The sequence below is a fragment of the Diabrotica virgifera genome, chromosome 7, assembly GCF_917563875.1.
Source record: "Diabrotica virgifera virgifera chromosome 7, PGI_DIABVI_V3a".
NCBI classification, from domain to species: domain Eukaryota; kingdom Metazoa; phylum Arthropoda; class Insecta; order Coleoptera; family Chrysomelidae; genus Diabrotica; species Diabrotica virgifera.
In genome coordinates, this window is record NC_065449.1 from 203,857,474 (window position 1) to 203,882,794 (window position 25,321).

Consider the following 25,321-nt stretch of genomic DNA (forward strand, 5'->3'; position numbering starts at 1 on the left):
TCCTTCTCCACCGCCAAAAGTTAGAGAAGTCAAAATAAAAGAAGTTAAAGAACCACCTGTTAGAGAACCACCTGTTAGGGAACCACCTGTTAGAGAACCACCTGTTAAGGAACCACCTCCCTTAGAAATTCGGCCACCTCCCTTAGAAGTAAGACCACCTCCTGTCGAAATTATACCCCAGCTTCCTGCTCCTGCTCCTCTTCCAGTACAACAACAACCGATTCAAGTACCTGAAACCAGTTCTAGTACGTCAGCAATTCCACCACTAGTACCGACATCTGATGTCACTCCGAAAAAGACCAAGGAACACAAGAAAGAAAAGAAAGACAAGATAAAGAAGAAAAATAAGAAAGATAAAATAAAGGAGAAGGGCGAAAAGAAAAAGATTAAAGAGCTGAAGAAGGAAGTTAAGGAAAAGGTAATATTTTTATGTATTTATTTTATGGTTTACACAAAAATATTAATTAGAATAATTTACATAGTTTAATACACAGGTCTTAATTATATTAGCACAAAACTTGATTTGCTTTATTTAATTATTATGAGTTTATTTCAAAAAATTTATTAAAAATCCTTTTTAATAGGGATATAATTTATTAAAATCCCTTAAAGCGCTATCGGTAATCAGTTGCTAACCATCGTCCGTAATGTAAGGACATTATCCATCCGATCAGCTTGGAATTATACATAATAATGTAGATTTAACATACTTTTAAAACGTTTAAAAGGTTTATATATACATAGTTCTTCCATTATGTCTTTGCACATGCATGAAATTATTCACGAAATAGTTTTTATATTAGGTCTCTACGTTACACACAGAAACTAGTATCAAAGAAAAAAGGTTTATATAGTTCTTCCATTATGTCTTTGCACATGCATGAAATTATTCACGAATTAGTTTTTATATTAGGTCTCTTTGTTACTCACAGAAACTAGTATCGCAAAATTAAACCGCTGGTCCATAGAAACCACAATCAGTTCAATAAGGATAAACAATATCTTTGATACTGTAGTATAATAATATAATTGATTCTCATATGTTTTGTCGTCTGTTTTATATTTTCTTGTTAACTCACAACAACAGTCTATGAGATCACCTGCGGTTAATGTCAATCCAATAGGTATTTAATAAGGTTATTTAAAATTAACTTAAAACATATTCTATACAGAGTGTCCTAATTATACTACATCTCCCCGTTTTGTTAAAAATACATATTCCTCTCAAATACAAATCAACTACAAATCTCGTGTTTAACTAATAATTCCTGGCAGGATCGCCATGTAAGAAAAAGCTGAAGGGTTGGGGTTCAAATAACCCTTATGGTCCTTATTTAAATAATTACGACCTCATCTGCTAACAACATACTTTATTTACAAGTCTTCGAAGTTTATTATAAACAATAATATTAAATCAGCCAAGCCATGTCGCAATTCTACGTACAATAATATAATTGATTCTCATGTGTTTTGTCGTCTGTTTTATATTTTCTTGTTAACTCACAACAACACGTCTATGAGTTCACCTACGGTCAATGTCAATTCAATAGTACACATCTTATAAGGTAATTTAAAATTAACTTAAACATATTTGTCTATGAATTTTGACGTTTATCATTTTTAGTCACAGTGAGATTAGAGCATTTTTTACGTTTATTGGATTTATAACTTATATTGTGTTAAATATATAGGCTATTGATTATGTTCAAAATCAGAGAGCTAAAAGGAACTACAACGTTAACGGGATTTTATTGTCTCATATAGTCAATGAACCTCTAAATTTGAAAAAACCGCGGAGTGCTAGCATTTAAATGGGGTGCGTTTTTAAGAAACGAGTTAATTAGTCCCTAGGCACAGGGTGAATTAGGGTGAGTGTTATGCACTTTTGGTACAAAGACGTCTACAGGAAAATTGTTCCAGGTTAAATTTACTATCGAAATATTACATTTTAAAGTCAGAAATATTTTTATTTACAAAAATATATTCAAAAGAATAGTCAAAAAACAACACGAAAGAAAGCAATTTTGTTTTTTGCCCCATAACTTTTTCCACGGGGATATAGGTATAGACATTGCTTCAGCAAAAAATAACTTACATTCTTTCTCTTTAAAATGACGTTTAGTAGAAGTCTCTAAGATTTATATTTTAAGAAATAGGATTTTTCAAAATTCGCCGCTCACAGCATTTTTGGGCCATTTTCCCCATTATTTTACAAACATTGTTCTGTAACTTTTTACGCATTTCTAGGTATATGCAATGGTACATTTATTAGAAAGAGGAGTCAATTACCTTTAAATTGGTCTATTGTATAAGGTTGATTGACTATTTTGAAGCATGCTCTGATTTTTCAAGGTTTTATACTTTTAATGATTTTTGATATTTTTTATGATTATTTTTTAAATTTCTCATTATGACTTTTTTTCTTGTACATTTAGGGATATACATTGTATAATAGAAAACAGCATATTTTCTTTACTTTGAAATGGTGTATTCCAAAAAAATCTAGGACTATTTTTAAACAAGATATCCGTAGGATATCCAAGAGTATCCGTAATTTGAAAAAATTTTAAAATTTTTTATTTTTTTTTGTTCAGTTAGAAGAATATAATTGCATATTATAATATAATTTTTAATTCCAAATAATTTTTCTTAATAACACTTTTCGATATTGTGAAATATCTTCTTCTTTTAGTGCCTATTCGTTTCGAATATTGGCGATCATTCTGGCTATAATTATTTTATTAACGATGCTTTAAATAGATTAGTTGATATTGTGGAGAACCATTTCCTCAGGTTCTTTAACCATGATATTCTTCTTCTCCCAATTCCTCGCTTTCCGAATACTTTACCTAGAAGGATTACCTTCAGTAATCAGTATTTAGTGCCGTTTCTCATTATGTGTCCGAGATATTCTAACTTTGATAATTGTGAAATATAAAGGTACTTTACTCCTGAGCAAATTCATATTTTTTAACATACCTCGTACACTATTAATAAAATTTTATATCTGATTATTGCATTTTAGGATTCAGACTAGGCAGAGCCTTTTATAGAGAATAACTTTTTTTCATAAATGAATACTAAAAAAGTTTTCCATATTTATGGTTCCAACTATTGCATGTGTATATTATGTCACACTTTGAAAAAGCATATCTTGTTTAAAAATAGTCCTAGAATTTTTTACAGTACACCATTTTAAAGTAAAGAAAATGAGCTTTCCTTTTTATTACACAATGTATATATCCAAATATACAATAAAAAATTATAATGAGAAATTTAAAAATAATCGTAAAATGTATAAAAAATCATTAAAAGTATAAAATTTGAAAAACCATATCTTGCTTAAATATAGCCATACGGCCTTCTACGATAGAACATTTTAAAGGTAATTGACTTCTCTTTCTACTGAATGTACCATTGGGTATACCTAGAAATGCGTAGAAAAAAGCTACAGAACAATGTTTGCGAAGTAACAAGGAAAATTTCCCAAAATCGCTGTGAGTGGCGAAATTTGAAAAACCATATTTTGGAAATTGTAAATCACAGGGACTTCTACCAAACGCCATTTTAAAGAGGAAGGATGGAAGTTTTTTTCTGTGAAGCAATCTCTATACGTATATCCCCGTGGAAAAAAGTTATGGGGCAAAAAACAAAATTGCTATCTTTTATGTTTTTTCTTGCTTTTTTTGGATATATTTTTGTAAAAAAACATGTTTTTGACTTTAAAATGTGACATTTCGATAGTAAATTTAATCTGGAATAAATTTCCTACAGACGTGTTTGCACTAAATGTGCATAGAACTCACCCTAATTCGCCCTGTGCCTAGGGACTAATTCACCCCTTTCTCAAAAACGCACCCATTTAAATGGTAGCACTCCGCGGTTTTTTCAAATATAGAGGTCCATTGACTATATGGAACAATAAAACCCTGTTAACGTTGTAGTTCCTTTCTAAAATACATAATCAATAGCCTAATATTGTAACATAAAAATATAAATGCACAATATAAAACTATAAAAAATACGTCCACCGATAATTACCATTTCTTAATTATTACATTGACAATAAAGTATATGTCAATTATATTACATATCGACGTATTTCACGTAATGTTTTGATTTAACTTGTTTGCAAATTAATCAAGACGTTTTTGCAAAGATATAAGGGAACAACTATACCACAGTATTTTTGGTGGCTCAGAATGTGATTAACCTGTATTAGCACTGATGATGATCTTTTTAGATCGAAAACGTTTTGCGATTTTGGGTTTTTAATAAATTATAAAGGATTTTCAATAATTTTTTTGTGATTAATGGTATGCAGCCAGCTATAGAATTTTTTTTCCTTGTGTATTTTATAAGTTTGTTTTATACCCAAAATTGATTTTATGTACATATTTTATAAAATACTAAAATCATCATTTTTATTCTTGAGTTATTTATGTGATCAATGATCACATTTAGTAGTAAAGAATTATTTATCTCGAATTGGTCTTTAAAAACACAAAAACCAAATTGCTTTAAGGTGTGGTTACAACAGAGTGATTTCATCTTTTCATCATTTCATTCATCATTTCATTTGATTTATTATTTGAATCTAGTTGGTGTGTAATGTAGAATTCCAGATATTTAAAGTGCGTAACTCTAAATGTTTTGTTGATCTATCTGTAGGGAAGCATTGTCGTGAAGTTGGCGGATAAATTTCATAAATTTTGTCTTAGAAGCATTCATTTTTAGACTATTTCTCTTCCTGTCTTGTTTATGCAATCCAATAGCCTTGAAGGCCCTGAGACTGTCGCATAAAATAACAGTGTTGACAGATAGAATATTATATAAAATACATCCTTGCCTGTCGCCTCGTTGAATGTAACATTCGTTGGTTAATCTCCCATCGACTGGTATGACCAGGGTTGCCAATTTGTACATAATTATCAGATTTTAACATAATTTTTATGGCATTCTGATAATAAATATTTTTTTAACATAATTGATAATTTTAACATAGTTTTATACATATAGATTTGGCAATAGAGTTTAGTAAATTTTCAAGAATTCTTCAGTTTGTTTGAATTTATTTGTATTTACTAGCTTGCGACTTGCGACACGATATGTTCAGCAGATACAGATATCAATTTTATGACCACCTTTGTTGTCCTTTTATATTTGATTTTGGGACTAATGTACCTACGTGAATAGTGAATACTATTGAGGATTGTGGTTTTCATATAAAAAATATCATTAATATCAAACTAAGTAACTTATGGATTAAAAAAAAATGAAGACAATTATTGCTTTATAAAAAGCCGATAAAATACATTTTTTAACGTAAACCGATTTTGAATTTTGAGTGATTTTTATGATGAATGATGATTATTGATCATCATATTATGACGAAAGTAGTTTATTTTTGAATATTTGTACCTATAATAGAAGTATAATAATGTATCATTTTTTTGCAATGTGATAGCAAAAGAAGTAAAAAATAAAATCAACCGAAATTTGACGATTTCTACCGAAAAAATAGGAGCAATTCTACTGAAATTTTGTCCAAGTTCTGTGGCTTGCGGCAGTGGTTGGCGATAAAAATTTTAACATAATTTTTGGCAAAATCTGATAATTTTAGCAACCGCTTAACATAATTTCATATCGTGACATCGGCAACACTGGGTATGACTGATTTCTGCTTCCAATGCAAGTTTACTATGATACTAGCGAGCGAAGCGAACGGGCTTATGTGAGTTGGTTTGAGAGGTTGAGAGGTTTGAGCTTTAAAGTTGGCTAAGGGTACGAACATGCCGAATAACATTAGGGTGTATCACAAAAATTTTTTTTATTATTTAATTTTTCAAGTTGATAAAAAGTTGTTACTACCATCATAGATCTACCAAAAAAAATCTTTTTGAATTCCAACAATATTTAAGTCTCCCGGAATGTAAAAAAAGTTTATAATTTTTTGTAAAAAAATACGTTTTTGAAAAAATAATTTACACAGTTTATAAATTACAAATGATGTAATCAAGTTAAAAAATGTGTATTTTTACATTTAATTTATCCATAGTAAACATTTTGGTTCTGAGTTAAATTATTTAGGTAACCCGGAATTACCCTAAATATATCACAATTTTCATATTTAATTCAAGTTTGACATGAATCAGAAACAGTAAAAAAATTCTAATACAATCATTACAGTGCTGTATTTTAATGCAATGGGTCAATGAGACGGGCAGCTGGCACTGACTTGTGAGTCACCGGATGTCTGGCGTTTGGCTCCCCTCCACCACTCACTCACACCCTTTGTTTCTGTTAGTCTGACTCCACCGTTCAATCTGACAGCACGTGGTTTGCGCGTTATTACATGTATTTCAGTGTGTTTTGTTTAGTGTGTGTGGTTTATGACTTGTGAATTCCGTGTTGTTTTGTTGTTTTTCTATCATGAGTAAAAAGACAAACACTATAACAACGAGGAAATGCACTGAAGCTCCTATAGTCGGACAGCCTCTTGACATTAGTGATATTAATGTTTTACCTACTAAAAGTGACGTGCTGAGGTATTTTGAATGGGTGAGAAATCAGTTGAAATCTGAAGGATGCTCCCAACCACAGAAAAAGTTAATTGCAATGCGAGTGACACATAAGTTAGAGCAAATTTGGAAAAAATCATCAATACCTGTTTCATCCACTAATAATATTGTTATTCTACAATTGCATGAGAGGTGTGAAAAGATTAAAAAATCTTCAGGTTGTAATACAAAAAATGCCAAGAGTTTTAAAGTTGCAGTTGAAAAGTTTAGATCTGACATTGATAATAGTCTTTTTGATATTTGTTCATGCAAATGTAGTGAACTAGACAAATGTTTGTGCCCAGCTCCAAGAAAAGTACCAAAATTAGAACATGCATTCTTGACAGACCAACGGAACTTGAGGATGATATCGGAGGTATTGACCAAGCAGAGACTAAAAAAATTAAAAAACGAAACAAACGGAAGGAAAAGTCCCTGCAATCTAAATTAATCTAAATTAAGTAGGAATGTGGAACTAACTACTCCACCTGATTTAATAAATGTGGATATTCTTAGTAGTGACTCTGATGATGAATCCATGGAAGAAGAATCAAGTAGGCCTGATGAAAAAGTTCAAGGTTCTAAAATAACTCCTCTAAGAAACAAAATTGAAAGTCCAAGCGTGAAAGTAAAACAAGGCCTGCCAGTGAATCTGTCATTGTTTTCTAGGGCATGTCATCGCAGAGGCATTTCAAACAGAGCAGGTGCTCAACTAGCAAGTGCTCTTCTACAAGATTTGAATGTCATATCACCAGAAAACCAAGCCGCAGTTATTGACAAGTCCAAGATTTTTCTTGAAACGTTAAAGTACCGCCGAAGTATTAATTCAACTCGCACAAACGAAATAATTGCTCTTTACTTCGATGGTAGGAAGGATGAAACCATACAAGAAGAACACATATCTTTGGTCGAGGAACCAGGTTCAGCATATTTCGGTCATGTAACTCCAAACAGTGGATCTGCGAAAGATATAGTATCATCAATATTAAGTTACATGAGTGATAACTCCATTGATAACTCAAATATCAAAGCGCTTGGATGTGATGGTACGGCAACGAATACTGGAACATCGCAAGGAGCAGTTTTGTTGTTTGAACGCGTATTGAAACATCCGGTCCAAGTAGTAATATGTATGTTGCACTTAAACGAATTGCCTCTGAGGAAAGTTTTTGTTGCTCTTGACGGTCCAACCATAGGACCAACATCATTCAGTGGGCCAATAGGCAAAGGTTTGACCAACTGCCAAGACTTCCCGGTTGTTAATTATGACAAAATAGATAGCACCTTCCCAGAAGTCGATAGTAAAGACTTAAGTACGGACCAGAAATACCTTTGGGATATATGTCAGGCTGTAGTCAAAGGTGAATGTCCCTCTGAGTTGGCCAGTAGAAACCCCGGAAACTTGTCCCACGCCCGGTGGCTGACATTAGCAAATAGAATCTTACGTCTGTATATTTCAACTATTGAACCAACCCCACAACTTAGAAAGCTTGCTGAGTTCGTCATGAAAGTCTATGCTACCTCATGGTTTACCATAAAATGTCGTCCTAAAATTATCCACGCATCACAATACTTTTTCTTCATCGTACAGTGCACCAAGTTTTTAGACAGTGAACTGAAGGCTGTGGCTCAGTCTTCCTTGCAAAGAAACGCCTTTATGGCTCATCCTGAACACATCCTTTTAGGGATGTTGTTTGACTCTCGAAAACATATAAGAGCTTTGGCAGGCAAATGGATAGAAAAAGCTCGACAGACAGAAACAAGGGCACATAGAGTCTTCAAACCACCACAAGTTAATTTTGAGGCAGAAGACTACATCGATCTCATTGACTGGCAATCCACCACAGTTACAGAACCACCACTTATAGCTGACTTCAGCAAAGATGAGATTGAGATGATTGTTAATTCAGGAAGCAGTGATAGAAAAGAGTTCAAAATACCACTTCACACTCAAGCGGTAGAACGAGTTGTAAAGGAAGTTACTGCAGCTTCTAAGCACGTTTGTGGCGTTCAAGAACGAGAAGGCTTTATAAGATCAAGATTATTGGACAGAAAGTATCTTCCTAAGTTTGAAACTAAGCGACAGTACACATCTGCTACAGCTGTATTGCAAAAATAAATTACAGGTAAGATTTATTTCATACTTATTTAGGATTACATCACAGCATTCTATTTTGAATAGTAACTTAGTATTAGTACTATAATTACAATCTGACACTCACCCTAACAAATTCCCTTGGTTCCAGATCGAAGAAGCATTACAATACCTGTGGCTTTGAAGGCTAACTGGATTTGTTTAGCCAACATCCTTCAAGATGAAATAAAGAACCATTTTAAAGATTTTTCTTTATCAACTTTTTATCTGTAATCTTTAAGTAAACTTTTGTATTTCTTTAATAAATTTCGTACCTCGATTTTTCGTTGTTACAATTGAGATTTTCATAAAGATTCCGGGTGACTTTATGCTTAGTTACAGATATTATCCTAATTTTTATTGTTCACTGTTATCACGTACTTAATATTTTTTAAGTTGACAATAAAAATATAAAATTTAATTTTCAATAAAAAAAAAGACAAAAAATCGTGTTTTTGAGAAAAAATTCTAAAGTTTAAGTCGATTCCGGGAGACCTAAATATGTTTTAATTAAAACAAAACTTTTTTTTCCCTGAAAGAGTAATGTAAGAGGCAACTTTTTATCAACTTGAAAGTTTAAATTTCGAAAATTCATTATTTGAGTATTTATTATGATACACCCGGATGACACGGGATACACCCGGACATTCATGGATGAGCGCGGTGTAGGTCGCGATCGCGGTCGAGGTTTACATCGATGGCGGGCAGAACATACCGAAGATACCTACCTTTCAGTGTTATTTGCGGTTTCCATATAACCAAAACTTGTCGCAGCCTGATTACAACAAGAAATTAATAAATACACCAGCCGTATCTCCGGCGAATGTCACGTGGTTTAAAAACCACCAATAAACTTACCAATAATTTACCATGCGAGCAGCAGCTCGATCGCGATATAAAACAAACTATTTTTCCACCTACCTCTACCGAAAGTATACTTTTCCTGACCTGATTGTAGGGAGCAAAGTCGTACTTTTCCTCCGTAGTGAGGGAAAGTACTTTTCGTTCCTAGGGAGCATTGATGAAATAACTTATTGACGCCCGATACAATATTCTATTATCTATTACGCAAGTATCTATACATTTTAACGTGTATTTATAGAGCACCCTGTATTTTGCAGAATGGTAAAAACAGTAAATTGTTATTTTGATTTAACAATGTTTACATTAATAATTTGACTTATATTTGACAGTTGGCAGTTATACTGTACCTACTTGTTAGTTGTAGTGCTCCAATAAATTTTGTCAGTCAGTTACATAAATTATTTAAAAATTAAAAAATTATTGTCCCTTTCATGATCATTTTTCAGTGCGTCACAAATGATAGGAAAAAGGGTAAGTCCGTGATAATACACATTTATGACATTTATTCTAACATGACATTTTAGTTAAATCTGACAGTTGTCACATTTTATTTTCAATTTAAAATAAAAACAAATCAAATGTGTTTCTTGCATTTATAAAATGGTATTTTCTTTGATTTGTATAGTCTTATAAAATATACAGATTATATTTGTAATATTATTATCTAATTAAAAAAAAAATATTTTTTTTAATTATGGCGCCATCTATCGACAACTAGAATAATCACAGAACTAGAAGTAATCACCGACGTGCCTTTTTTTCTGTCATATACAATTGAATACGTTAGAAAGAAATCGAAAAACTGTGACGCACTGAAAGATGATCATGAGAAAAAGAATACTTGATATTTGAGGAAGGTGGAAAAATCATATGTATAACATGGGAGTAAAATGCCTTTTCCTCCCTTGTTATACAAATAGCTATTGTTTTGGCATTGACATCACTGTAAACCGCGATGATAGGTCTAAGGGTGAACAGGTGACACATCCTTGGTATGTGCGATCTCATAAGAAAATTAAGGTTTGTTTTGACATTGTAGTGATCGCGACCTAGACCGCGCACATCCATGTATCTTCGGCATGTTCGTACCCTATGATTAGGTTAGATGTGGATAGGTTTAGTTAGGTTAGTTTTGGTTTGATTAGATAAGGTTTTTTTGATTATATTATGTAGGTTATGTTAAATTTGGTTAGATGGTGTTAGGTTGGCAAAAAGCCATCATTCAAGTTTATTCTATTTTATGTAAACTTGCTGGGGTCCCGAGATATCGACAGTTGTTAAAATTGATTAGTTTTGGTAAGATTTTGTTAGGTTAGTCAGATTTGGACGAGATAAATTAGGTCTTTGCCATCAATCCTTTTGGTTCTTAAGGTACTAGTACACTTTAGAAGACCAAAAATAATCATTTTTTTTTTTAAGAATTTATTTCTTAGAACGTTTATTAATAATGAACATAAAACTTTTTACATATTAATACCTAACTCTTAGAGAATACAAAAAATATTTTTTTTTTCATTTATGCACGTACACTAATATTGTAGAGGGCGCAAAAGTCGAGGCCTCGAAAAATAATGGCGGACAGTTAATCTCAGGATTGGGATATCTGAAGTAAAAAAATCGTACTGCATTTGATAAATAAAAGTTTCTTACGTGACAATTTAGCACAATTTGACCAAAAAATAAAAATTAAATATTTTTTAACCATGAAAAACTGAAGAAAAACGGGCGATTTTTTCACAAAAATTTTTCAAATTTCCGTAAAATCTTTTTTTTTGCGAAATTTTTCACTAACGGTGGTAAATTGTCATGTAAGAAACCTTCCTTTTTCAAATGATGTACGGGTCTTTTGTTTCAGATCCCGAGATTAACTGTCCGCCATCGGAACTACTTTTTTTCGAGGCCTCGACCTTGGCGCCCTCTACAATATTAATGTACGGGCATAAATGAAAAAAGATATATTTTTTGTATTCTCTAAGAGTTAGATATTAATATATAAACAGTTTTATGTTCATTTTTAATAAAGTTTCTGAGAAAAAGAAACTTGAAAAATGCTTATTGTTGGTCTTCTAAAGTGTACTAGTACCTTAATAATAATATGTTCGAAAGCGTTCCATGATGTACCCCGTCAAACGCCATTTCGTAATCGATAAAAGCCACAAATATCTTCATGTTGGCCGCGGCAGTTTTTGAGAAGTAGGTACCTACATTTAAGCCAAAAAGTGCCCCACGTGTAGAGCTCCATTTTCCCGGCCCCTTTTGATTTCCCGAGAATCTGGAGTCGGTAATTTGGATTTCCCGGGTCTCGCGAAATGAAAAAAATTGTTTTTTTTTTTAATTCTTATTTTTTTTTTTCAGTGCAATTACTTAGTATCAAAACGTATAAATTTGACGATATATAAAAAAATTTTATAAAAATTCAAAAATTTAAAAGAAAATTCAAAATTTTAAAGGATATTTTAAAAAGAGGAAAATTATAAATTTTTGTTTACCTAATTTGAATTTTTGTTGTTTTTATTATTGAAATATGTTTTAAGAAAACATAAATAATTGTTCAGTGTTTGATCTTTGAGGCTGGTTCTTTTTTTTGTACAGTTTGCTAAAGTTGAAAGCGCACGTTCGCTTTCTGTTGATGTAGGTCTGATGGTTTTAAATGCCGTGAACAATTTTTTTTAAATGTCTGGTCAGCTTATTTGAATTGTCTCTTGTTTGATGACCTTTTATAATTCTTCATAGACTAAAATTCAAAATAAATATTTATGTTATAATTGTAGATGCAAAATGAATCAGATCCGTCGCATAAACAATAGAGTGTTTATGCTAACCGATTTGGTACATTCTGATTTAACGCCAAAATTGGAAGGATTAAAATATAATATATAATTAGACAAGGCGAAAACGGCGGGTTCGTTGAGATTTTTTTGCATAATCACATTCGTGAGACATCCCAGAATAAGGTTCAAGCCGCCCACGTGAAAAGTGGTCCAAATTTTTTTTAACAATTTTTTTTAATCAAATTTCAAAAATCAATATTTTTGGCCGTACAAATTTTTGTTAGGTTTTTTGGACCATTCTGGACAAAAAAGGTATCTTATAATTTTTCTCTAAAGTTGATCGTTTTCGAGTTATAAACAATTTAAAATGAAAAAAAAAAAACGAAAAACGGCGATTTTTAAGACTTAATAACTCAGTTAAACGTCATTATTATGAAAGTCAGAAAGTGACTAAATCAAAGTTGAAAGCCCCCCCTACAAGATCCTGAAGAAATTTTTGTCATTATTTTATTACTGAGCTGTTATTTTTAAGTAATAATAATGAGCGCCTGCACGTATTAGGCGGCCGTCTATGGTGAGTGCGAGAGACATGTCATTCCGGCAATCCAATGGGGCATCTTAGGCTAAGGCTTAGGGCTTAAGTCGGTTCAGTTCGGCTATTCCTATTCCGTTCCGCGGAACCTTAAGTTCGTTTTACGGCTACTGCTAGCGTAAATTTGTCGCCCGTGGAGCCTTAGCCTTACTTGCACTCACATTTACAGCCGCGTCAATACGATCTTACGGCTTATTGTTAATAATTAAAAATAACGGCTTAGTAATAAATTAATGACACAAATTTCTTCAGGATCATGTAGGGGGGGGGGCGTAAACTTTGATTTAGTCACTTTCTGACTTTCATAATAATAATTTTTAACCGAGTTATTAAGTCTTTAAAATGGCCATTTTCGCGTTTTTCAAATTTTAAATGGCTTATAACTCGAAAACCAACAACTTCAGAGAAAAATTACAAGATACCTTTTTTGTCCAGAATGGCCTAAAAAACCTAAAAAAATTTGTCCGGATCAAAAATAATAATTTTTGCAATTTAATTAAAAAAAAATTGTTAAAAAAAATTTGGACCACTTTTCGCGTGGGCGACTTCTTGAACCTTATTCTGGGTGTATTACAAATGTGATTATGCAAAAAAATCTCCTGGGAATATTTTTTCCAACGAGTCCGCCGTTTTCGCCTTGTCTAAATTGAAAAAGAAATATTTCAAGTGGAACAGTTGAAAATGGTTATTAAGCACAGAGATAAATTGTATCAGAATCATTTATTAATTATTGTGAGTTAGTAATATCTCCGCCTATAATTTAAAATTAAATATTAAAAAAATCCCGGGAAATCTGTAAGAATTCCCGGGAATCGGGATTTCCATTTTTTACTTATTTCCCGAGAAATTTGTCCCGGGAATGGAGCTCTACTCACGTGTATGCAGCACATTCCTAAATCCAAACTGGGTTTCATTTAGCTCTCTTTGGCAATGACTTCTTATTCTTCCATGAATAATGCGAAGAAAAATTTTCAATATGGGACTCATCAGGCTAATTAACGTGTATGAGTGTGTATTAAAGGGCCCGGAGAGCTCAGGCTGTAGCATGTCTGACTTCCACGCAGGTAAACCGGGGTTCGAATACCAGCGCGAGCGAGAACATCTAGACATTTTTAAAATTTCTATTCGCTCCGTGCGTGATAATGGTGGAGATACACGAAACTATGCCAGCGTCCGTAGTGGCGAAATATGACAATCAGCCCTATTCTGTAACTTTTAACAAATCGAATAGAAATGACCAAGTCGAATCGTAATTACCCGAAATCGGAATGTTTGATATCTATCGCGTCATTTTCGTGTTTGGATTGGTATTCTGTAACTCACATCGAAATAAAGGTAAGTCGAAATCGGCAATTTCTATTTCACGTGGTCAGGAGGGGGTGGCAACCCCGCATTGTCAAGCGAAATTAGTGTTCTGTGGCCTGCTTGTTACTGATTCTAAATTTGAAATACGACACCGTTGCCATATCTTCAAATTTTTATACTATCACATTACATACATTTAAAAAATAGTTTTCAAATATCAAAAAAGAAAAGTTTTGAAAAGTAAACAACAAAATATTAGTGTAAATATTCTACACAAAAAGCTCAAAAGATGATAAATGGTTTTAAATCAAAGTTAATTAAAATTGTTATAAAAAAGAAGATCAACTGATAAATAAAAAGATAAATGAAGATAAGATGTATGATGTAAAATATTACTAATATACACTCTTAAGATTTGATTCCATCTAAAATAACTGATAAACAACTTTTCCCAAAAATGGCGTCTTTTCTATAATTATTTTCTTTTCTATAAGCGTTGATTGATAAAAATACAAGTAAACTGGTATAATATATTATTTATCAATCAACGTTATAAGTCTACCTTTATAATTTTAAACGGTCTTGTACAATCATTATGCCATTATTTCGACAAATAAAGTATGGCAACACTGTGAACTGCGACTGGCAAACATTCAGCATTCAGATGACAGGCCAGAGAAAATGGGGTTAGGTTCAATGCATATTCGTACAACATGACTAAATTAAATATACAATTTCCTAAGTAAATAACACCACAGACTAAAAAATTAAGCAGATACAAAAGGTAAAAATACTGTAAATAATTGTAAATACATAAGTAGTAATAAACTATTTTTAGTAGATATAAAATATAAATGTCAAAACAAAATACAATGCGCTTGCGTCAAGCACAATTCCGATTATTGAAATCTAATTTCGACAGGGTAAATGTTGTCGAAGTCATTTCTATTCGACTTGGCCACTTCAACTCGATTTTCCTTACTTCCATCATCGAAATGAGTTACAGAATAGGCATGAATATTGGCGAATAATGACTGACCAATAATTTTTTTTTCAACTGATATTTCGCTTACCTTATTGCCGTTTTGTCACGCGACTACGATAGGTGTCGCGTCAGTCATGCACGGAGCTAATAGGCCCCAGGTCGACTCAGCCTGAATAAAAATGAGTACCTTGGGTAAAATGAGCCATTGGAGAAAGAATGAGAAAACACTGTCCAAGAAATAAGAACGAAGAAAAACTTAGTACTGACACCAGGAATTTAATGAAACAAAGAAATCTTATTACAGAAAGAAATGATCCAAATGGAGAGCAAAAGAGAGAGATAAACAGAGAAGTCAAGAAAGCAATAAGAAAAGACTTAAGAAAGTATAATACACTAAAAATCGAACAAACCATAGAAAATAATAAAGGCTTAAAAAGTCTGCGAAGAAAACTAAATAATGGAAAAAGTCAGACTATTAAATTAAAAAACAAAAAGGGCGAAATAACAACAAATAGAGAGGAGCTTTTAACAATAGTAGAAGACTTCTATGGAGAACTTTATAAAAGCAGACGGATGAACCAAACACAGCTAAAAGATGCAATAAGCAAAACAATATTAAATCAAGGCTCTGAACTCATGCCAGAAATAACTCTCAGTGAAATTAGACAAGCGATGAATAAAATGAAATCCAATAGATCACCAGGAGACGATGGAATAGTGATCGAGGCTGTTAAGAATGGCGGTGAACCTCTAATGATAAAAATAAAAGATCTCTTTAATCTATGTTTGACAAAGAAATCCATACCATCTGAATGGAATAGAGCCAAAACAATTCTTCTGCACAAAAAAGGAGAAAAAACTGATCTTGAAAATTACCGACCAATCAGTCTGTTAAACCATCTTTATAAACTTTTCACGAGAGTAATCACCACAAGATTAGATAAGAAATTAGACCTATATCAAAGTAGAGAACAAGCTGGATTCAGAGCAAACTTTGGAACCAACGATCACCTCCAAACAATAAAACAACTCATCGAAAAATCCATAGAATATAACAAGCCCTTAGTTTTAGCATTCGTAAATTTCCACAAAGCATTCGACTCAGTAGAACTCGACAGTGTTATAGAAGCACTAAACGAGAGCCGCATTGATAGCCGATATTCGAGGCTAATATGTAATATATATAAAAATGCGACAAGCTCGATACAACTACACGCTAACAGCAACCAAATAAAAATCCAAAGAGGTATCCGTCAAGGGGATACGTTGTCACCTAAACTTTTCATGTCGGCTCTAGAAAAAGCGATCAATACCCTCGAATGTGGTGATAAAGGAATAAATGTGGACGGAGAGATGCTACACCACCTAAGCTACGCACACTGTATAGTCCTGATTGCAGACGATTTGGGACAAATAAAGAAAATGTTGGAAGAATTTAGTACAGCATGTCATAAAATAGGCTTAAAAATGAATATAACAAAAACAAAATATATGACGAACTTAGTACTCAGTAAACACCTTGAAATACAAAATGAACAAATAGAACTGGTAGACAAATATATATATCTGGGTCATGAAATTAAGATAGGTAAGGACAATCAAACAACCGAAGTATCCAGAAGAATAATACAAGGATGGGCAGCATACGTAGCTTAGGAACATTTTTAAGAGTGACATTCCAACTAACACGAAGAAAAAAGTTTTCGACCAATGCGTGCTACCGGTGATGACCTATGGTGCAGAAACATTATCGCTCACAAAGAAAAACGCACAAAAACTAAGAGTAGCGCAGAGAAGAATGGAGCGATCAATGATAGGGGCCACTCTGCGAGACAGGATTAGAAACGAAGATCTACGAGCTAAGACCAAAGTCATAGACGTCATTGAAAGAAGCTGTAACTTAAAGTGGAACTGGGCTGGACACGTTGCCAGAATGAAGGACGGAAGATGGACTCGCAAACTAGTTGAATGGAGACCAAGAGCCGATAAACGTAGCAGAGGAAGACCACCAACACGATGGCAAGACGACTTACGAAAGACAACAAAAAACTGGATGTAGAAAGCACAATATAAAACACTTTGGAGACAAACAGGGGAGGCCTATGCCCAGCAGTGGATTGAGAGAGGCTGATGATGATGACCGGTAAAACCAGGGGTAATAATATGCGGTTGAAGCGTAGCACTGGTCCTGTTATCTTCCTTGTATACCGTAGGCTCTAGATATAGCAGACTACCCTGCTATAATCCCAAAGCCGCGTTAGCGGTATAAAACGGGAGACTATTATTATTATTTAGTGTGTATTGAACAATTATTATGGGATGCAGTGAATGGAAAAAGTTCTTCAGAACAATTTTCTAATTTAGTTTTATAGACTAGCCATAAGTATTAATTATGTAATGAATTATTTTACAGAAAAGGATATGCCTCGAGATGCAAGCGAGCGAAGCGAACGAGATTATGTGAGTTTGTTTGAGAGGTTGAGAGGTTTAAGGTTTTGTAAAGTTTGCTTAGACTAGGTTAGATTTGGATATGTTTGATTGGGTTAGTTTTGATTTGGTTAGATTAGGTTAAATATGGTTAGATGGTGTTAGTTTAGAAAAAAATCATCTTTTTTACTTTATTCTGTTTTACGTAATCTTGCCGGTAGTACCGAAATATCGACAGTTCTCTTCTTCTTAAATCAGGCGAGCCGTTGTACCATACTTTGTTTTTTCTTAAACTCTAATGAGTTCTGTGGCTTCAAGGAAGGTTAACAGTTTTTTTATTGATAGTTTTATCACCTTCTGGTTCAAACCTCAGTTGACCAGTGAATTCCTACCTTACATCACTTAGCTCATTGCAATGGCATAGTACGGTATCCGCTAAAATAAACAGTACTGAAATTAAGAGAGCTGTAAACTTGCACACGCAAGTTTGTAAACTTGCACACGCAAGTTGCATTTATCATATTTGGTACACTTGTCATTAGTTGTCAACTAGGCTTTTCCTTACGGTTAAAATATTTGTCATTATGGTTCTTTCTACCGAAGAAAACGTTTTTTTAGTAGAACATTATTTGCGCTAGTACGGAGTTGGACGGAATAATGGCCCATGTTTAGAACAAGCTCCAGAAAGATATTTTAACAAGGCGTCCCCTAGTAAAGCTATAATGATAGCGGTTGTTGAGAAATTTCGTCGCACTGGTAGTGTATTATGTCAACGTAAAGGCCCTTCAGGTCGTCGAAGAACAGTTTGTACCAATGCGAATGAAGGGCGCGTGTTTAACCAAATCATCCACTCTCCGCAAAGAGGCCTTTTACGAGTACACTGAATATAAGTGAAACATATTTAATGATCTTTAGAAACTTGTTTACAACGCCATGGTGCACATTTTGAACATTTATGTATGTATTATAAAATTTAATTCATAAATATATTTTTTATTTTCGGTACTGTTTATTTTAGCGGGTACTGTATGTCTATGACAGTCTCTTCTTCCATTTCGCCCTTTCTGCACCATGGTTTATTCACCTTACCTAATTTGTATAGATAGTATCCTAAACGGCAGTGACCAGTCACTATTTCAGTGACCGTTATGATCTCTCGTTTATTGAGGTTCATCAAATTGGTGAGCGGCCGTGGAGTAACGGCATATTCGCTGGCCTCATACGCCAGTGCACGTGGGTTCGAGCCCTGCCAAAGACAAACCATTTTCATTTCCAATAATGACACGAGTCGTTTCACCGTGCCTCGGAGAGCACGTAAAGCCGTCGGTCCCCCTGGGCTAGTGTACATCGGCACTAGTTACTTGAAACAGGGTTAAAGATGTAAATGGCGCCGGAACTGTCCGAAAGGATCTCCTATCTTTATATCCTACCAGATTAAAAACAATGGAAAACCTTATCTGGTAACACCATCCGAGTAGGACATAAAAACATTTTATAACACCTTAAGCTACTTGTCGAGACCATACAATTTTGTCGACTCAAAAAACAAGACGTACTTTTTAATAACCAATTTGAGAAAATAATTCCCTTGTTCAAAAGCTGTGCACCACGCACCCATAAATTATACAATAGGTTTGTTCCAACTCGATACAAAACCGTTCTTGAATCGTTACGCGCATGCGCAATAACGAATAATTATGCGCAGTAACACATTTTTTCTTACTGCGCATACTCGTAACCGTTCAAGAACGGTTTTGTATCGAGTTGGAACAAACCTTATATGTACATGTTGAAATGCTTTTCTTAAAATATGTCATCACACTAAAACAATTGTCTTGAGTTTAATACACTGTTATTTTTTTAGTATGTTATAGCTTTATTCTTCAAGAATATCGTTGTAATAATACTGTTGCTAAACAGGTAAGTGTCATTGTATACCGGGTGTAAAAATGATAGTGTATTTTTCTTCAAAGTTCGAAACACCCTGTGGAATATTCTAGCACATATAAAATATTGAAATTAAAACTCAACTGTAGCCTTAGGCTTTCTTAACATTTTGCTTTTTGATTAATTCGCTTTTGTTGGATAATAAAACAGTTAGGTACTTTAACAACTAGCAACGTTCTTTATCAATACAGGGTGTTTAAATAAGTGCGACAAACTTTAAGGGGTAATTCTGCATGAAAAATAATGTCCGTTTGATTTATAAACATATGTCCGCAAATGCTTCGTTGCCGAGATACGGGATGTTGAATTTTTTTACAAACTGACGATTTATTTATTGCTCTAAAACCGGTTGAGATATGCAAATGAAATTTGGTAGTTGTTAAGAGGTAGTTATGGCGCATTTTTTGAGAGCAGTTAATAAATCTTCAGTTTGTAAGAAAAAATTCAACGGACTGTATCTCGGAAACGTATCATTTGCGGACATAATATGTTTATAAATCAAACGGTCATTATTTTTCATGCAGAATTACCCCTTACAGATTGTCGCACTTATTTAGAATCACCCTGTATTGATGAAGAACGTTGCTAGTTGTTAAAGTACCTAACTTTTTTATTATCCAACATAAGCGAATTAATCAAAAAGCAAAATGTTAAGAAAGCCTAAGGCTACAGGTGAGTTTTAATTTCAATATTTTATATGTGCTAGAATATTCCACAGGGTGTTTCGAACTTTGAAGAAAAAACACACTATCATTGTTACACCCGGTATACAATGACATACTGTTTATTATGATTTTTTTAGTATTAAACCATATTAATTTTAAATATCTGTAGGTTAAGCGAGAGAGAAAGATCAAGAAAAAGGAAAAAGCCGAAAAAGCAGAAAAAGAAAAAATTGAAGTGTTAGAAAATCCTGCAATACCTGCAATACCAAAGATTTTACTTAAAGTTCCGTCTCCGCGACCTGAAACACCGGGAAAGTTAAATATAAAGCCAATAGTAAGGAAGAATGAAGACATTATTCCGGAAAGAAAACGGGAGCCCTCCCCGGTCGGGCTGGCGAAAATTTCGGCACTAGTGACAGGCCCTCCCAAGCCCAAATCGACGCTGTCTCCAGTACCGCCCGTTGACAAGCCGGTCCCCATTGAGGAACCAGTGGTTCCCCCAATCCTTAAAACGCCTGGTCGACCTCGATTGACCCCTACGAAGCCCAAAACTACCCCTAAACCCAAGAAAATCGAGCAGCAAACGTTTAAAAAGATAGACGAGCATGGGAACGAAGTGTGGATATGTCCTACTTGTGGTATCCAAGACGATGGTAGACCTATGATCGGTTGTGACGGTTGTGATGCGTGGTACCATTGGGTGTGCGTCGGGATCCAGGTACCACCTGATGAAAACGAGAACTGGTACTGCAAACCGTGTTTAGCTAGGAAGAACGAAGACTTTCAAAGTGATAAAAAGAGAAAACGAAAGCGGAAAGAAAAGAAGGAGCATTGATGTTTGTGTTGCTCCTAATAATTTTAGTTTGAGATTAAAGGACTCGATTCATGTTATTTTTATTATGTACTTCTTTGATTTTACTGTGAATGTTTGTAAAATATCTCTCTTTGAATAATAGGTTTTGGGCCTACACTTAAAAAAATGTATTACCTCCCTAATGAGACTTTAACTCGGACAACTTTTCTATTTCGGAAAATTTTCGGGAGGGATCGTTTTGTACATATAGAGGTTTCTAGACTTTGGTGCGTAAGACAACAAGTGGAGTACCCTTAAAAATTTGTCTGAAAATATTACCAGTCAATTGTAAATATTTTTTAAACAATTCTGCAAAAATCAGCTGTGAGGGTATAAATTTTATGACTCTTTATGATGCGTGCGCCTCCCCACTTATGGGGGTGTACTTAGAGTCATAAATGATGATTTTTTCCAGGATTTTGTTTGATAAAAATGTATTTTTTTACTGGTAATATTGTCTGCTAAATTTTTAAGGGTACTCCAGTTGTCAGATGCTTCAAAGTTTAGAAAACCTTTATATTTACGAAACGCCCCCTCCCGAAAATTTTCCGAAATAAAAAAGTTATCCGACTCGACAGGAATAACCGATTAAAAAAAGTCTCATAAGGGAGGTAATTTTTTTACGTGTTGGCCCAAGGTCTTTAAACTAGGCTATTGTTTGACAGAACGATTTATTTATCTGTATCATATGCAATTAAATTAATTACGTTATAACAATTACTAAATAATTACTTTATATTAACTTTTGATTCCTTTTTATCATTAATTTGTAATATATGTTTTTCTATAAATTAGAGTTAATTTAATTTTGAGTCTTCTAAACATATGTAGTTATATATTCCACAGGATTGAATATTTTAAAACTTATATAATAAGCGATGTTTCACATTATAAGAATTTTGAACGTGCGAGGGTTTTCTCGTGCGGAAGTTTTGACGCACCTAGAATTGGTTGTCCTTTTCACACAATAAGAATTGAGTCGCACGAAGATATTTTGCTGTATTGTTTGGTATATAATTTTTATTTACATTTTGTGGCTGAGGTAGGTATATAATACGATGTCTGATATGTATCATTACGATGTATCATTACAAATGGGTATTTTTTGTCCATACTTTTGTCCTAATGTACTGTAATGCGTATTTAATTTATTTGCAATTTTACTCTGGGCTAATTAGCAAAATTCATGGAAAAGTTATTTACCAGCAATTTTATTGCTGGAATCGAATTGTAAAATCCTATATATTAATAATATAGGTATGCAAAGTCCGCAGATAGTGTGCTACTTTTTTTATAAACAAAATGGCGCCGACAAATCGTATTTTTTTCAATTATTGCTCTATAACTCAGAAGATTTTAACTTTACAAAAAAAACACCCAAATAAAAATTCACCGCAATTAAATTCTGCATAGGGATATGTTTTTCACGATTTGTTCCGACCTAAATTTTCCTCGGAAAATGCAGGTTTTCCTAACAAAAACTCTAATTTTCAAATAATTTTTTTGGGCCAGTAATTATTTTTCAATAATTATATAGCTTGGTGAAATAAAAGCTTTCTTGATATAGATTATAAATTCAGAAGCCGGTGAAAATGAAACGACAATTTTAGCAACAATTCAATTGTTAATTAACAATTTGCAGTCGCAATAACAACCAAAACAATCATGAGACATTGATCAAACTTAGAAAGATTATAAAGGTGTGATGTCTATTTAATATTTTGTAGACAAAATATAAATTTTTTCATTTTTTTGCATAATCTTTAAATGTTTAAAAAAAATTATTATAAACAAATTAACATTTCTCAGAAATTGTTTATTACATTCTAATTTTAAAAAATACTTAAAATGCGTATTTCATAGGTCTTGAAAATGAATGCTTTAAAAAAAATTTCCAACCATTTGCAAAAAAGTTATGAAACAGCAAAGTAAATATACGAATTCTCCGTTGTTTATAATTTGTTTTAATTGTTTCAAAGCTTAAAAGTGAGTCTATGGTACAATCTAATTACTCACAAAGAATGTCAAAAATTAGTGCAATGGTTATATTTTAATCGAAGATTAAAAATACTTTTTTTTTTGTAATTTTTAACGCAAAAGTAGGCCTGATTCAGAGTCGGAGCTAAAATGTTCACTGGAAGCGACTGACACGCAGCATGCATTATTTATTAAAAGTGTACGATGCGCGGCAGGTCGTCGCGCCGAGTGAAAATTTTAGCTACAGTACTGTATTAGTCTAATTTCGCGCGTGTAAATTACAAAAAAATATATTTATAATCTTTAATTAAAATATAACCATTACACTAATAATCGATATTTTTTGTAAATAATTAGCTTATACTTTATAAACTCACTTTTACGCTTTGAAAGAATTAAAAAAATATATATAAACAACGCAGTAATCGTATGTTTACTTTGCTGTTTCATAACTTTTTTGCAAATGGTTGCAAAAAAGTTTTGAAGCATTCATTTTCAAGATATTTGAAATGTGAATTTTAGTTATTTTTTAAAATTATAATATAATAAAAACTTTCTGAGAAACGTTAATTTGTTTATAACTATTTTTTTCTAAACATTTAAAGATTATGCAAAAAAATAAAAAATTTATATGTTGTCGACAAAATGTTAAATAGGCATCTCATCTTTATAAGATTTCAAAGTTTGATCAGTGTATCATAATTATTTTGGTTGTTATTGCGACCGTAAATTATAAATTAACAATTGAATTGTTGCTAAACTATTCGTTTAATTTTCATCAGATTCTGGAACTATAATCTAAACCAAGAAGGCTTTTAAGTGACCAAATTATTTAATTATTGGTAGATAATTACTTATCTAAAACTTTATTTGAAAATTAAAGATTTTGTTGGGAAAACCCGCATTTTCCGAGGAAAATTTTAGTCGGAGCAGATCGGGAAAAACACACCTCTATGCATAATTTAATCACGGTGAATTTTTATTTGGGTGTTTTTGTTGTAAAGTTAAAATCTTCGGAGTTATAGAGCAATAATTGAAAAAAATACGATTTTCGGACGCCATTTTGTTTATAAAAAAAGTAGCACACTATCTGAGGACTTTGCATACCTATATTATTAATATATAGGATCTTATAATTCGATTCCAGCAATAAAATTGCTGGTAAATAACTTTTCCCAAAAATGGCCTATTCTCCGATAATCAGCCCAGACTATTTCTCTTTTGTCAGTTATTATTTCTTATGTTTTTAATTAAAACTTTTTAATTTAAAATTTGTTTTTATAATCCAAATATCGTTGTTTTACTAAGCTATTTGTGGGATCTTGGATTAGCTCATACAATCTATGTTTTTCATGTACAGAATTTAAAACACCCTCTGTCATCCACTCGTTTTAAATGTTGTTTTTAGATAATTTCACACAAGACGTGACGGCCGCCCTTCTGCAGTCTTCACCGAGTCGTTTACCTTATAATACTAAATATAATTTCGTAAAATAAAAGGTATAGTGTATATTATATGGAGCGAAATCAAATTATAGCGTTGTGGTTACTTCATCGTCGAAGAAAGAGAAATAAGGGGAACCGAATTCATTGGGTCCATCCTATTAACGCAAAAAGATACGATTTATATATTTGTATATTCACACATATTGATGGAACGCCCTCTATACTCAACGTTAATTGCAACTATGTGAAATAAAGTTTATTATAATATACTTAGCAGTTTTAATTATTGTTGTTATTAGTGACATAAATAATTTTGCTGTACTTACCAAATGTGTTTTTTTATTTATCATCTAATTCGTCAAATTCACTGTTAAGTGCACAGCATACACCACTCCAAGCATTTCTCGTCAAGTTTCTATCTTTATATATTTCCATTGCTTTGTCCCAAAGAAAAGGTCTCGTTTCAATTAATGTTATTAATTTTAATTTTTACAATGGGAAATAAGCCGCAATATTATTAAAAAATGATTTTTTATTAACGTTTCGACGCCCAAATCGGGTGCCGTTGTCAAAATACAAAATACTACTAATACAAACAAAAATGTTGTTGCTTAGTAAAAAAATTCTTCTAATAATTTATTTAATTTGACTTATTTATATCGGCAATTCAGATACATATGATACATTTTAAAGTAGAAGACTTTAAAATGATATTGCCAATATTTATGAGTTGCGTTCCTGGGACGACTTTACTGAAAGATAGTTCATTCGATTACATGAAATCAACCCCAACTC

General features: G+C 32.8%; 2 protein-coding genes across 2 annotated transcripts; both read left to right on the top strand.

Moving 5' to 3' along the window:
• Positions 1-8,032: 8,032 nt before the first annotated feature.
• Positions 8,033-9,079, top strand: LOC126888821 (uncharacterized). Its single transcript, XM_050657228.1, has 2 exons — positions 8,033-8,686; positions 8,807-9,079. The coding sequence occupies exon 1, from the start codon at positions 8,065-8,067 to the stop codon at positions 8,677-8,679; it is 615 nt and encodes a 204-aa protein (XP_050513185.1). The 5' UTR covers positions 8,033-8,064; the 3' UTR covers positions 8,680-8,686; positions 8,807-9,079.
• Positions 9,080-13,897: 4,818 nt separating this feature from the next.
• On the top strand, positions 13,898-21,085 carry LOC114326545 (transcription initiation factor TFIID subunit 3). The gene is made up of 2 exons (XM_050657078.1): positions 13,898-13,985; positions 20,535-21,085. Exons 1-2 carry the CDS (start codon positions 13,898-13,900, stop codon positions 21,083-21,085), a joined length of 639 nt encoding a protein of 212 aa, XP_050513035.1.
• The last annotated feature ends 4,236 nt before the right edge of the window (positions 21,086-25,321 follow it).

Excerpts from the sequence above, each read along its gene's own strand:
- LOC126888821 (XM_050657228.1), top strand. The coding sequence starts at position 8,065 with ATGAAAGTCTATGCTACCTCATGGTTTACCATAAAATGTCGTCCTAAA.
- LOC114326545 (XM_050657078.1), top strand. The coding sequence starts at position 13,898 with ATGGGACTCATCAGGCTAATTAACGTGTATGAGTGTGTATTAAAGGGC. Across the intron at positions 13,986-20,534 it reads CATGTCTGACTTCCACGCAG|TTCCGTCTCCGCGACCTGAA; the intron begins GTAAACCGGGGT and ends TTTTACTTAAAG.